The sequence below is a fragment of the Orbicella franksi genome, chromosome 5 (genome assembly GCF_964199315.1).
Source record: "Orbicella franksi chromosome 5, jaOrbFran1.1, whole genome shotgun sequence".
Lineage (NCBI taxonomy): Eukaryota > Metazoa > Cnidaria > Anthozoa > Scleractinia > Merulinidae > Orbicella > Orbicella franksi.
In genome coordinates, this window is record NC_138149.1 from 19,834,218 (window position 1) to 19,846,993 (window position 12,776).

Sequence of the window (12,776 nt, forward strand, 5' to 3'; positions counted from 1 at the left end):
ACCAACAACATTTATGCTGTTTTTTACGCTGATGAGGCGAACCAAAGCAAAACAAAGAAATTAACTTTCAGTTTGGCAGCTATGCTTCGTGTTACACCAGCTGTCCCCACTCAAACTTTTTTCAGGTTGCGAATTAATACATTTTTGGATGGAAAAATCCTTTTGCTTTTCCACCAAAAGACTGCACTTTGCTGCATGTCAATTTTCTTTCATATTAAGATGAAATAACTGCATTTAAAACTCAGAAGCGATGCGTTTCCGAAATTCCTTTTCAAAATCTGTTTGAAGTGGGAAAACAGTTTAATGCAGGCGTGCTCAGCCAATCAGCATCAAGTAATCATGCCCTCTTGATTACCAAAAGTACTGTTGTGATTGAGAAAAAAATGCCCTTTGTCTCAGTCAATCAGCATTCAGTAATTTTGCCCTGTATGTGATAAATAATTATATGGTTCCACACAGTAAAATGGTGTGAGTTAACAGTTTAATTTATTAATCTGCTTAAAGTGGGTCAGAAAAAAACGAAATGAAAGGGGCCCTTTGATGTGATTTTTGTGGGATTATGCAATTATTGCATAATTCCATATTGTCGGCGATTATCTTGAGGGTTTGAGGATCGATGAAACCTGAGAATCTCTCCCTCGATGAGAGTTCATAGTTGATGAAGATCTTGAAAACTTGAGACGTAATTGGATCGTCACATTTACAAAGCAGGAGACAAGATGATATTTGAAAAGTAAACTGCCTTTGCTTCCAGTCAAATCCCAGCAGACCGCTCCAAAAGACTGAGGAACACAGGTAAATAACAGTACATTTATTTTACATGAATGTAAATGATAATGTTATTGCTGATACAGTGCTTGGGTCTCCTGTGCTTTGTGCGACCGAGACGATTTTCAGGAATGCAAACGGTTTTCAGCGCAAAAGGGTTTCAAACCAGAATGAGTTTCTTGGCCATGACCACGCACGCATGTCTAGTGCACCTTGCCTTTTGAAGAGCAATTTGAAGCATAATCAATTGCATTTCCCTTGCCTTCTTGAGGTGCTGAGAAAGTAAGTGCCACTGAAATCTTGACTCCTGAGTTTGCTGCTCAAGAACAAGAAAATAAACTTGAGGACTACAAGAGCCAAAGCTTCTCTTTTGAACACAGGGATTTTATGCATGGATTTTAGAATTTGCAGCCAATTTGATTTGATCGTGATTTATGACAGGTTTAAGGTTACTATGCACCTTCAGGGGGTGCCCTTCGGAAAAATTCGTATGTATACCAGTTTCAATACAACCCTAACAAACAATATATCAGAAGAAAGCTTAAAATATAAAATTTACGATAACAATACAATTTAAGCAAGGTTTAATTTTAGGAGGGTTCAGGAGCCGGTAAGGCATGAAACGACCGAGGGTTCTTCTATTGAATCTATCGTTTTTTTTTTTTGCAACATGAGCAAAATGGCTGCACAGTCTTATTCACAAGGCATCAATCAACAAAAGCATGTCAGGCTTTTTCGATATTCTGATTTGTTGTCCAAATATTCGCATCTTAAGTTGGAGAAGCTTAAAATATGCGAGATGTGTTTCATAAATGGACACCACAGGAAAAACAATTTTATGTTACATATCAAAATTTCCCAACACAGTTTTGTTTGTCATTATCCCTGGAATGTTTTGGAAAAATTTCATGAAAATCTGTTAAATCCGCACACCCTATAAATTCGCTCAAAGTGGATGTATTCCTCCCAGAATCAAACGTGAGATTTTAGCGGCTGTCGATAAAACCAGGAATATGGAACATTCTGGAACATCAGGAAATTAGAGTAATTATATGAGAAAAATATATAAAATTAAAAAAGGAATAACCTAGAAAGACAAATAAGTAAAAGCAATAAATAAGAAAAATTAACTGGTTTCAGCTTAGAATAAACAAAAAAAGAATTAAAAAATGCGAATGGCTGCAATGAGTGATGCCTCATTAGTTTTAGCGATGTCTGGAGGGAATGGACAGGCTATATATCTCTGCTAATCTATTCCTGCCAGTTGTTCAGGATTAGTTTTTAGTGTAGTTGAAGAGGTCGATTACCCCTGTATTGTTTTGTTCATGGGGAGTGGAAACTGGGGAGAGTAACTGTCCCCAGAGTAGGGACTGCTGTACTCTTCCCATATTTCTTTCATTCATAGAAACTCTTCAAGTAGACCAAAAAATATGGGACTGCAAACAGTCTACGTAAGTTTCTGATTTCTTTATTGAATTCACTGCGTCAAAGACAAGCCTAAACACAAGTTCCCATGGTTTTACATGGCGTATAGTTTCTTGTCTAAACTAATTCGAAGTACTTGAGCACTGATGATTTATTGACTTGCTAGATGGAATTTGCTTGTTTTACACACGATACATTTTTCTACACGATAAATTTACTTGCATTGTAAACCTTCAGATCCTGTTGAAGGGGTGATTTAAAGAAAGGGAAAGACTTATTTTCTCCCACTCAAACCACCATTTAAAATACGCTGAACGACAAGTTATCACACTCTATTGCCTGTAAACATGAACATTTAGGGGCAATTAAACTGGACCAGGAACACCAGTTTATTTATTTTTTTAATTATTATTTTTTTCATTGATTATCAGTTTTGGTTATTTCTATGTTTCTATGTTTAATTATTACAATTTTCTAATGTTCTGGGATGTTCTGGAATGTTCCATGTCCCTGCTTTTATTGACGGCCGATTTTAGCTTGTAAAGGTTTGTAAACAACTTGTGCCTTGCCAGGAGATTATCTCGCCTTATGAAACCGCAAACCAATGGAACAACAGCACCTCTTAGCATCAATGACAATGGATCAGGATTTCCCTGGATAAGCATTGCATTGCAACATGTTTTGCATCTCACTGCTGCAGTGAAGAGAAAGACAATAAAACGGGCAAAGTAGCCTAAGGCAAAACAACAACCTGTGGTAAGGCAAGCAAAGCCAGCAAATTTACTGACAAGCACTATACCTAATCAAAGTACAGACAGCTCAGGCAGAACCTTTGTGGCTTTCAGTAAGGTGTTTTTGTTTTCTTTCCTACACAGAAATGGGTCTTTTCTTTCTTCTTTGGGCTTGTTTGTTTCTTTTCCTTGGTCCAAGGACGGTTTTCTGTTATGAATTTTCCACTTGAGAGCAAGTGTGTGATGTAAACAATACCAAATGACATGAAATACAAGCTCCACGATGAGCGTTTGCCATGAAAATTCCCCTGGCGGTTTCATCCATTTACGTGTATGAGATTATGACACCTTGATTTTTTAACTTCATTTGAAAATATTTTCTTAATAACTCAGCTGCTTTTTGAGATTTTTTATATATAACATTAAATAAAATGATTAGACTTCAATTTTGACAAAATAAAAAAAAACAAAAACGATTTTCTGTGCCTTTCAAGGTGGGAAGTAACCTTAACAGAATCGAATGCTGCACAAAATCTTCCTTTAAACAAATCATTTGTCTGCACAGGCTAATAGCACAAGGTATACACTGCATTTGTAGTTTGATTTCCACAAGGTTTCACAGCTTAAAATGTATCACTTGTCTGCACGAGGAACACACTGTATGGGTATATAGATTGATTTTCCAAGAGTAAAATTATTTTATGTAAAAGACCTGCACATGTTTATAGAATGAGGCTGAGTTGAAATGTCAAGTTGTGACAGCTTGATGACATTTCCAGCCCCCATTTTTTCAGGCACTAGTATCATTAGTTAAGTGAACTTCTTGAAGGAATGAGCTGTGCTGAGTCCTGTCAAGTTGTGACGACTCCACACATCTTAACAACATTTACCATTCACGATAAAACTTTGGGTGATCAGTGTAGTCCAAATTCCTATGGGGAATGTCAACTTCTGGTAAGGATAGCTTCATGAATTTCATGACAGGACTTCTGCTAAGATGACTCATCTATACATACAAATGACTGGACTCACTTTCAGTCTATAGCTATTGGACATTACTGTCACAACTGCAATCACAACTGGCTGTTGCCTGCATATATCTTGAGGGGGGAGCATTAACTGCAGGCAATACTTTTTTCCTGGCTTTCTACATGTAGCTACAGGGAAGAAAGCTTGGCCACCAAGAATTTACACAGTTGATGCACAATAGGCCATTTCCGAATTGGCTTTTACCTCTGTGTCAAAACAAGTCTTCGTGTGAAACCATTCACATGGAAATGTGTTCCACCTACATGTGCATTTTCATGCATATTAAACTCAATTTCATGTGAAAAGTTTTGCACAAAGACTAATTTTGAAACAAAGGCACAAGGTGTCTTGGAAATGGTCTATTTTTAAAAACTGAAATTTGACAAGAAGCACATGAGGAGTATACCACTACTAAATGGGGCCTGTCAGTTGCAGGCTGGAACACGACTACTGTCAGACAGATATCACTCCTGTGTAGTGTGAGGCACCATTTAAGTGTGGTGAGTCAACTAGAGGAAGTACATAAAAAAACACATGATTGAAGGCTACTTATTAATGAAGGCAGCCAGACAATCTCACCTGGGTGGGGACATGTGTGTCTCCTAGAGCAAGGGTTGTTACACTCAGGAGGTAAAGTTCCACATGGAATCGGTGGATACAAAACGGCTGACCCACAATGACATGTCAGCTCCTCAAAACCTGCATAGATGAATTTAAGTTGATTATGGTTTGTAAGAATACAATTCGTACAGATTAAGCTCATACAAGCTATTCAAAATTAAACAATCAGGCTACATCCTAATGCCACTTGTTATTATGAGGGGATTGCTTCAGAGAAGAGACCTAAACAGGGGCTTGAGCCAAATTGGCATACTAATTGTCTCTATGCAACCAATGTACTGTGGTGGTGATTTTTCAGTGACAGTACATGTAACTCATGCTACATTTACAAAAGTTTCCTATTTACCTCAAGGGACATTGTTTGTGTTACCTTGAGACAGAGAAGATCTTGCGTAGACATTTTAACATGGGAAACTATGATCATGTGACCAAGTAAGTAGTGTGGGCATAAGCAGGTGTTGAGTGCTAGTGCCACTATGCATTGCCCAAGTTCCTGGCCTTAGTGGCCTCTAGAAATACTAAACACTTAACCCCTTTGCAGTACATGTAGCAAAACTTGTTACCTGACATTAAACAAGGGGGACAGTAGCCAGGATGGCAAAGTTCCAGACATTTGTGATATCCACAACGCAGTTTTTTTCCACAAACAAGGTCACACCTGTGTTCCATGTCCTACGGCAGAGGAATAAAGCCGTATAAGCCCGTATTATAACACCAGTTACTTAACTATAATTATCCTGCAAAGTCACTAAGAATATTGCATTAGCTTACATATAAGGCAAAATGAAACTACTTTAGTTTGACCACTTATGTCACTTACTTTCCTTCAGTATTTTAGTACCACCGCATATTTTACCAAATTTGCTTTCCTTAGTACATTAGTAAGGTCTTCCGAATTTATACAGAATTCTGGTTCTTGATTTGAAAAGATAAATTGATTTGTTTAGAAGTTTGTAGCACTTATTTCTTTCTGAATAAACCGCTGCCTTCCCAAGCAAAGTGGAGGCGTGGTGGCCTCATGGTTAGTGCGCTTGACTCTGGATCAATGGTCTGGGTTGAGCCTTGGCTGGGGACATTGTGTTGTGTTCATGGGCAATATACTTTATTCCACCCCCATGGCTAGCTGAAAACTGAACGACCCACCCCTTACCAAGGGCTCAAAAACTGATGACCCACCTCCTCTCTTCTCCACCCCCCCCCCCCCGAAAAAAAAAAAACTTTTTGACCACTCCCTTACTTTCCTCGGAAAGGTAGGGTTAAGTCTGGATATGGGCCAAGTGGTCCATCAGGCCAGAGCTTATCCTGGTTTCTGTAACTTGCAGCCACTACAAGTATTTGTACTCCCCCCTCTGGATGGGATGTTAGTCCATCACAGGGTTATCCCCAGCATTAAATGACTCGTATGTGAGTCCCAGGACTCACTATAGCCTTTTTCTAGGTGGATCACTGTTCTACAGGTAGTGAGGCTAAAGGCCAAGTGTGAAAGGTTTGCTGTCAAGTTCTTTTAGAGTTTACGGACATGACCTAAAGTTGCAAAAGTAAAGGAAAACAATATTATTTTTAGACGACCCCACCCCTGTACTTTTTGACCAGTCCTAATTAATAAAAAGTGGCTAAAAAAGCGTTGGAGAATTAAGAATTTTCACTACTACAACTTGTTTTCTGTATACTTATGGTAAGTAACAAAATAAAAAAAAAATGTTTCAAAAAGGTCAATAATGACTTATCATGAGTCTTTATAGGTCCAGGTAATAGAATCTTGAAAATGGCAGCTTTTGTGAAGCGAATACAACTGTTACAAGTTTGTGATGCTAAGTGACTAAATTAACTTCATATTATCAAGTCAACAGTCAGTTTTTAGGGGATCTATGTGTTGTAGGGAGCTGCAATCATGTGTAAGGTAATGTCTCCAAAGTGAAAGAAAATGAAAGTGAAAATAAGAAGTGTTTTGCAGTTTACCTGCTAGAACTTTTTGAAATGAAGATACACATCAAATTGCAAGATCTTGTGTTAAAACCCTTCATGGCATATAGTCTCCTTAACACCAAGATTTCACTTGCATCATCTGGTATAAAACTTTCACATTAAAGAATGAATGATTTTAGTTCAGGTAGGTAACTGTTTTCCATTTAAATATGCAGTTTGAAGATTCATACAATCATAAGCAATCAAGATCACAGCTCCCTGGCAACATGTGAAATTGGTAGTTCTTGTGACAAATGCGAACACAGACACAAATGCAGTTTCAATGAACACTAAAGATTTCACTTGCAACATCGAGTATAAAACTTTCGCTTCAAGGTATGAATCACTGAGGTTCCAAACAAACTATTCTTTTGGTTTAGCACATGAAAAAAATCAGTACCATGTACCATGCATGCATGGCATACAACTTGTAAGACTCAAAGTAAACACGAGCATGCAGCCAATCACCAACTTTGATTTACAGTAGTACCAATACCTAACCAAAAAAGCTGATGTTGAGCAAGTCTCTCTACAATTACAAAAGTTTGGCCACTGTAATTTTCTTAAAATAAGCTTTATTGGGAATGTATAAGTACTAAGTTATCATAAGTAGTAAAAAGCAAATGTCAAACAGAAAAAGAAAGGAAGACAGAAAAGAGAATACAGTCGAACCTCTGGCTGCAACCACCTCTGCTCAGCAACCAGTTTTCCAAAATATGAAAATTAAGTTACCAAGTCAGATCACTATATTTGGAACCTCTCGCAAGCGACCACCTATCATAAGCGACCGCGACCCCTTTTAGAGCTAAAAGTTTGAAATTTTCTTTTGTTTTTAACCTCCTGTAAGCGACCACTTGACAGATAATAGAGCATAAATTGGATAATAAGGTGTTGTAACATCATCTCATTCCTTGGTAGTACAAGAGATGGAAATTTCTCAATGGGAAGTACCGCTTTTTCTTGAAATTGACGTTTCACATGAATACAACAGTTAAAACATGGGGTAAGTCTCTGCAGTTACCATATAATAATGAGGCACAATTTTGACCCAATATGGTCTTAGCTCTCATATGTGAACACCTCCCGAAAGTGTCCACTTAGGCTTCACATTTTGGGTGGTATGTTATGGGAGGTTTGACTATAATTGCCAGAAGGGAAAGCGTGAATGGGACAAGAGAACCCATGCAAAGCCCTTCCCAGAATGATATATAACTATATAAAAAAAAACAATGGTTACTCGTGAGACCTGAACTTCTCTGAAGTTATATATATATTTACTGTCTGTATTCGCAAAAACATAGCCACAGAATTTGACTTGTCACTGATAATCTTGATACAATTGTCCTAGAGCTAGCTTTCAACAAGGCTTATAGTAACTGAAATAAAAGGAAATAACTCTCCTGTATGCCTTTTGAGGCCAGAAAGACTAAATTCATGGTCTTTACATTGATTCATGAATTGTACAATTTAATTAAGGGTGTTTTCAACATGAATTTTAGTCTAAATCAACACAAACATACACACATCAAAACCCCGGCAGAGAGCTGATCTATAGCTTTTTTAAGGCGTGCATCATCCATCTGAACAAGACGTTCCTACATTGCAAATTGATGACACTTCAAGTAAACTGGGTCATAAATCAAACTAAGCAAAAACTCAGTGTGATGTTCAGAAATCCAGACATAGAATTCCTTCTGTGCTAGCAAATCACAGACAGCTCTGATTGTTAGCTAGGCCAAGAATGCCTAAAATTGATAAAACAAGGCAATGCTACTCATGATCAGCACTCAACTTGATTTCCTTCACTCTGTCATAGCCACGGTTTGCTTGCAAACAGCAATGTACCGGATGTACCTGAATTAATTTTTCATCAGGCAGGAAAGTAGCATTTTGTCACACAACAGATTTTTTCTAAGCCTTTAGCTACATCAAAGTTCAGGCCAAATAACACCAACAGCAGCTAGAAATGTCTAGTCCTTTGCACATGTAAGCCCTAATTGATGTGGCTAAAGCTCTTTGCTGTCCAAAGCAAGCACAACATCATTGCCACCGTACAAACAGCCTTCTATTATGGGGCTGAATGGCAACCCATTTATACATCTAAGGGCCGTGTCATGCATGATGATGGACGCTTGCTACCAAAATCATTGGACTTTACCTTCATTGGACTTAATGATGTCCTCAGGCAGACTCCCATTAGACAGCAGTTATAGAACACTAATCGGTCGGCTCCTCCTCAGAGTAACCGTGCGAACTGAAATTCAGACGAGTGTAGCCTGGGCTAAACTTAACACCAATTGAAATGGGGAGGGGAGGGGAGTGGGGTGGCAATAAATAATAATAAAAAAATAGATAAATAAATGAAACATGCATCAAGAAGTTCTCTACATTTCCCGCTAGGTAAGCTTTACAAGCTGCTGTTATTAGGAAAGCGAACAAAAAAAAAAATCACAGGTTACACGAATGAATGGGTTCAAATCTGCCAGCATGTTTTTGGAAAATCAGCCAGATATATATGATAACATAAGCTATTTACAAGGCATATAAATAATAATATTACTAAAAAGCTATTCACAATAATATTAAACTATAAGAAAAATATAAGGAAAAAAAAAATTAGTTTCTACGGCTGGAACATTCTCTAACCGACAACCAGGTACAGGATAGTCAATATCAAAGAACTTAATAATGAAAAATAATACTTTGTGACAAAGCTCTTGAAAGTTGAAACACTAGGAAAACAGGAGATGGGAGAAACAGTACAAATTAAATTCCATAACTTAACAATCTGATTGAAATAAGAAGCCTGAAATGTAGTAGTTTTACAAAAATTAGTTGTTAGCATAATACTGGAGTTTTGAGTTAGACGTTTATAAATAAGATTAATTTTACATTTTACATTTATGTTTAACCTCGTGACTTATGAAGGTAACATAGTCATTAATATTTAAATCTATGAGTAAATTATCAATATGGAGTGATGATCATGATCGTCTCACCACATGCAGAAATCAGCCTTCATGATCAATGCAATTTGAAAATGCAACTTTGCAAAACCCACCAATTACATCATTGTATTCGAACACTGGCATTGTGTGTCACTACAGTGGAAACCATCGGAACTTACACTGCACTCGTGAGAAAGGAGAAAAGACTTGAATGAAACAAGATGTGTCTGGAGGGAAACAAGATGTACGTTGAGAGAAACAAGACACGTCTCTCAAGATGGTGGTAACTTACTTTTGAGCGGTACAGTAGTTTCTCCAGGGGGATTAAAACACAATATTGTAAATGTTTCACACACTCGTTAAGAGGTCATGCTAGTATTTGGGAGTCTTGCGTTCATTTCTTAAGTTCCAAGCAGACTTCCTGCGGGCCTAGCTAGACTAATGAATGTCTGTGTACAAACATCCATTTCTTTCTTCAAGAAATACTCTACAGCTTCTTGCTGATAACAATTTAAATTGACAGTTTTAATGTCCAAAGACTCATTGAAAGGGGACGCTCATGTCCACTGAACAGTTTAGTGTTTCAAGTAATACATCAAACACGAAATACCGTGTTTGACCACATTTCCAAACACTGAGAAGAGAGTTGAAAATTTGACACACAGCGGAGCATTTTTTTACGAACTTCGAGGTGTTTGGAAATGTGGTCAAACACTGTCTTGAGTGTTTGATATATCTTCTCAATCGAAACTAAAACTAAGGAGAAAACGGAGAAATAAAATTGTAAAAATCTATGCTAATTAAGATCAGATATCCAAACAACGTCACAAACATGATTTCCTCTGTTTAAACTTGATGAAATATGAATGAGTTTGAGAAGTGGTTGTAAAGCCACCTGGAAGTTCATTAGTAAAACAGAAAACAACTTCCTCTGATATAAAAATTTAGTCTTAAAAGTTTATATTTAACAATTATTCGCGGGAGAGCGCATGCGGCAGCATGGCGTATGGATGCAACTTCTAACGCTCCGCCAAGTATGGGCGCTCATGTCAGTTCTCAAAGCGAGTAACAGTTAAATCAATTACCGATTGCTTATTTCAAGTTCAAGAAATGCAAAATATCTAATTTATGGCAAGTAAGAGAAACAAAAAAAGAAAACAGAGAGGATCAAATTCTTCGACTCACAGCGAGTCCGACACAATGAACGAAGAAGGAGTCCACGAAGACATCAAAAGCTCTATCGACCCTTAATCAAAGCGATGGAAGCCGGCTTCGTCAGCTTACGTGCCGACTTCGACAAACTCAGACAGGAATTTAAACATGAGATTGAAGAGATGAAAAGCGAAGTAACATCGTTGAAAGAAAGCGTGAGTTTTACACAAAGCGAGGTGGACACGCTGAAGGAAAAGTTGAAAGAAAACACGAAGGACATGAAGGATGGTCTGGAAAATCTCAGAATGAAAGTAGCACAGCTGGAAAAGAAATTGGAATCCGCAATAGAAGAAAACATCAAGCTAGAACAGTACACCTGACAAGAAAACCTACGTTTCAACAATATCACAAAGCTCGAAGGCAAGCATTGCAAAGCTCTGATTTGTGGTGTAATTCAGAACGAAATGGGCTTGGATGCGTCAAACATAAAATTCCACGCAGTTCACAGGGTGGGTAAGAAAATCGAGAACAGATGCAGACCCATCATCACCCGCTTTATCAGCCGTGAAGACAGGAATGAAATCTGGAGCAAAAGAGGTAAGATAAAGCATTCAGAAAAATTCCCTGATGCCTACATTACCGAAGATTTCGTGAAGGCGATACAAGATGAAAGAAAAGTGTTAATCAAGGCGATGATGAAGGCAAGGGAAACCCAAGAGCATCCAAACATGAAGGTAGTTGGATGATATCTTCTAATAAATAACAAAAAATATGATTATAAGAATATGCCAGCCTACTTAAATTAATTTCCTCCATTCCCTCTTCTCTCTAAGTAACTATCTTTTTTTTTTTTAAAAAAGCGTATGCAAATTGATCGCAAAGACTAATGAGTTGACCCATCTACCTATTATTATGATTACGACAGTCAACTCTGCTGGGACTCAAACTGACAATGGAACCTTTTTACGTGTGCTTTTATATGTGCTTTTTGTCGCCTTTTCTTGCATGTCTTTATTGTCTTTTTTTTCTCCTGTATATAATTATGTAAACATAGTAGTTATTGTATTATAAAAGTCTTGTAAGTCCTGTAGGTATTGTGTCTTTGTAAGTATTGTAAATGTTATGCAATATCAATAAAAAAAACAAACAAACAATTATTCGCCAAAGGCAAAGTGAATATTGTCGAATAACCCCCTGGACTTCATCTTGGGGATTATTTAACAATATTCACTTCACCTTTAGCGAATAATTGTTTTAGTATAATTTCAGAGCTGAACAACAGAAAATAACAGATTAAAATTAATTATAAAAACAGAGAAGCAGTTGTTCATTTGCATACACATATGCAGCTGTAGTTTTAATAACAAGCTCACATGTACATCGATTGTGAATCAATTTACTCATCAAGTTTGGCAGTAAAACAAACAAGCAAAACACTACGAAAAAATAAATTCATCCGGTGCCTTTGTTTTATCGTCATTGACTTCATTCAGTGTTGTCATCATCATCTTAAAATGACTAGCTTTGGTTTGAAGGAAAATAAATTTTGGTCAATTGATCTAACAAGCTGGCAATCAAGGCAACCACTGTGTTTACGATTCTTCATGATGCCTTGAATACCAGTTCTTGAAAGGATTTTTGGTCCAAGAGCAACAGCAGTCATTTTTAAAATTCTCCATCCTTTCAAATATCCCGGACTTGGAGAGATATCTTCCGAATAAATGAAAAATTCATTCAGCAACTATCCGCCATGTTTACTTGCTGAGATAGCAAAGGTGGCACGTTTAATAATCAAGCTCAGAAATGTTATATTTACCGTCTGGCATGGCGAATATAACGTTATATGTGTATAAGGAATCACTCAACCAATCAAATTGCTGGAAACACTTTGTTCAGCTCTGAAATTATACTAAATATTCATAATTTTTGCTACAGAAAATTAAATTAATACTACAAAATTCCTCAAATCCATCATTGAAATTGAAGGCAATTTCTTTAATTTAAACTCTCTTTCTGGATTTTTTGAGTTAAAAGAAAGCATTTCTCTGTACTCACCACACAGCATTTTTGATTACACCTATGTCGTCCACACTGTCTTTTCTTATTGCAGCGTTGATCACATTTATATTCTTTTTTG

At 37.2% G+C, this 12,776-nt stretch overlaps 1 protein-coding gene across 10 annotated transcripts in view; it reads right to left on the reverse strand.

Annotated features, from left to right (window-relative positions):
- The window catches only part of LOC145487495 (transcriptional repressor NF-X1-like), a 219,357-nt gene that overhangs the window by 145,783 nt on the left and 60,798 nt on the right, over nt 1-12,776 (reverse strand). For all 10 annotated transcript variants that reach the window (XM_081466292.1, XM_081466291.1, XM_081466289.1 and 7 more), the window contains 3 exons: nt 12,695-12,768; nt 5,138-5,246; nt 4,533-4,652 (listed from right to left, as the gene is read on the reverse strand). In XM_081466292.1, coding sequence (XP_081322418.1) covers nt 4,533-4,652; nt 5,138-5,246; nt 12,695-12,768 — 303 coding nt within the window. The remainder of the gene's footprint in view (nt 1-4,532; nt 4,653-5,137; nt 5,247-12,694; nt 12,769-12,776) is intronic.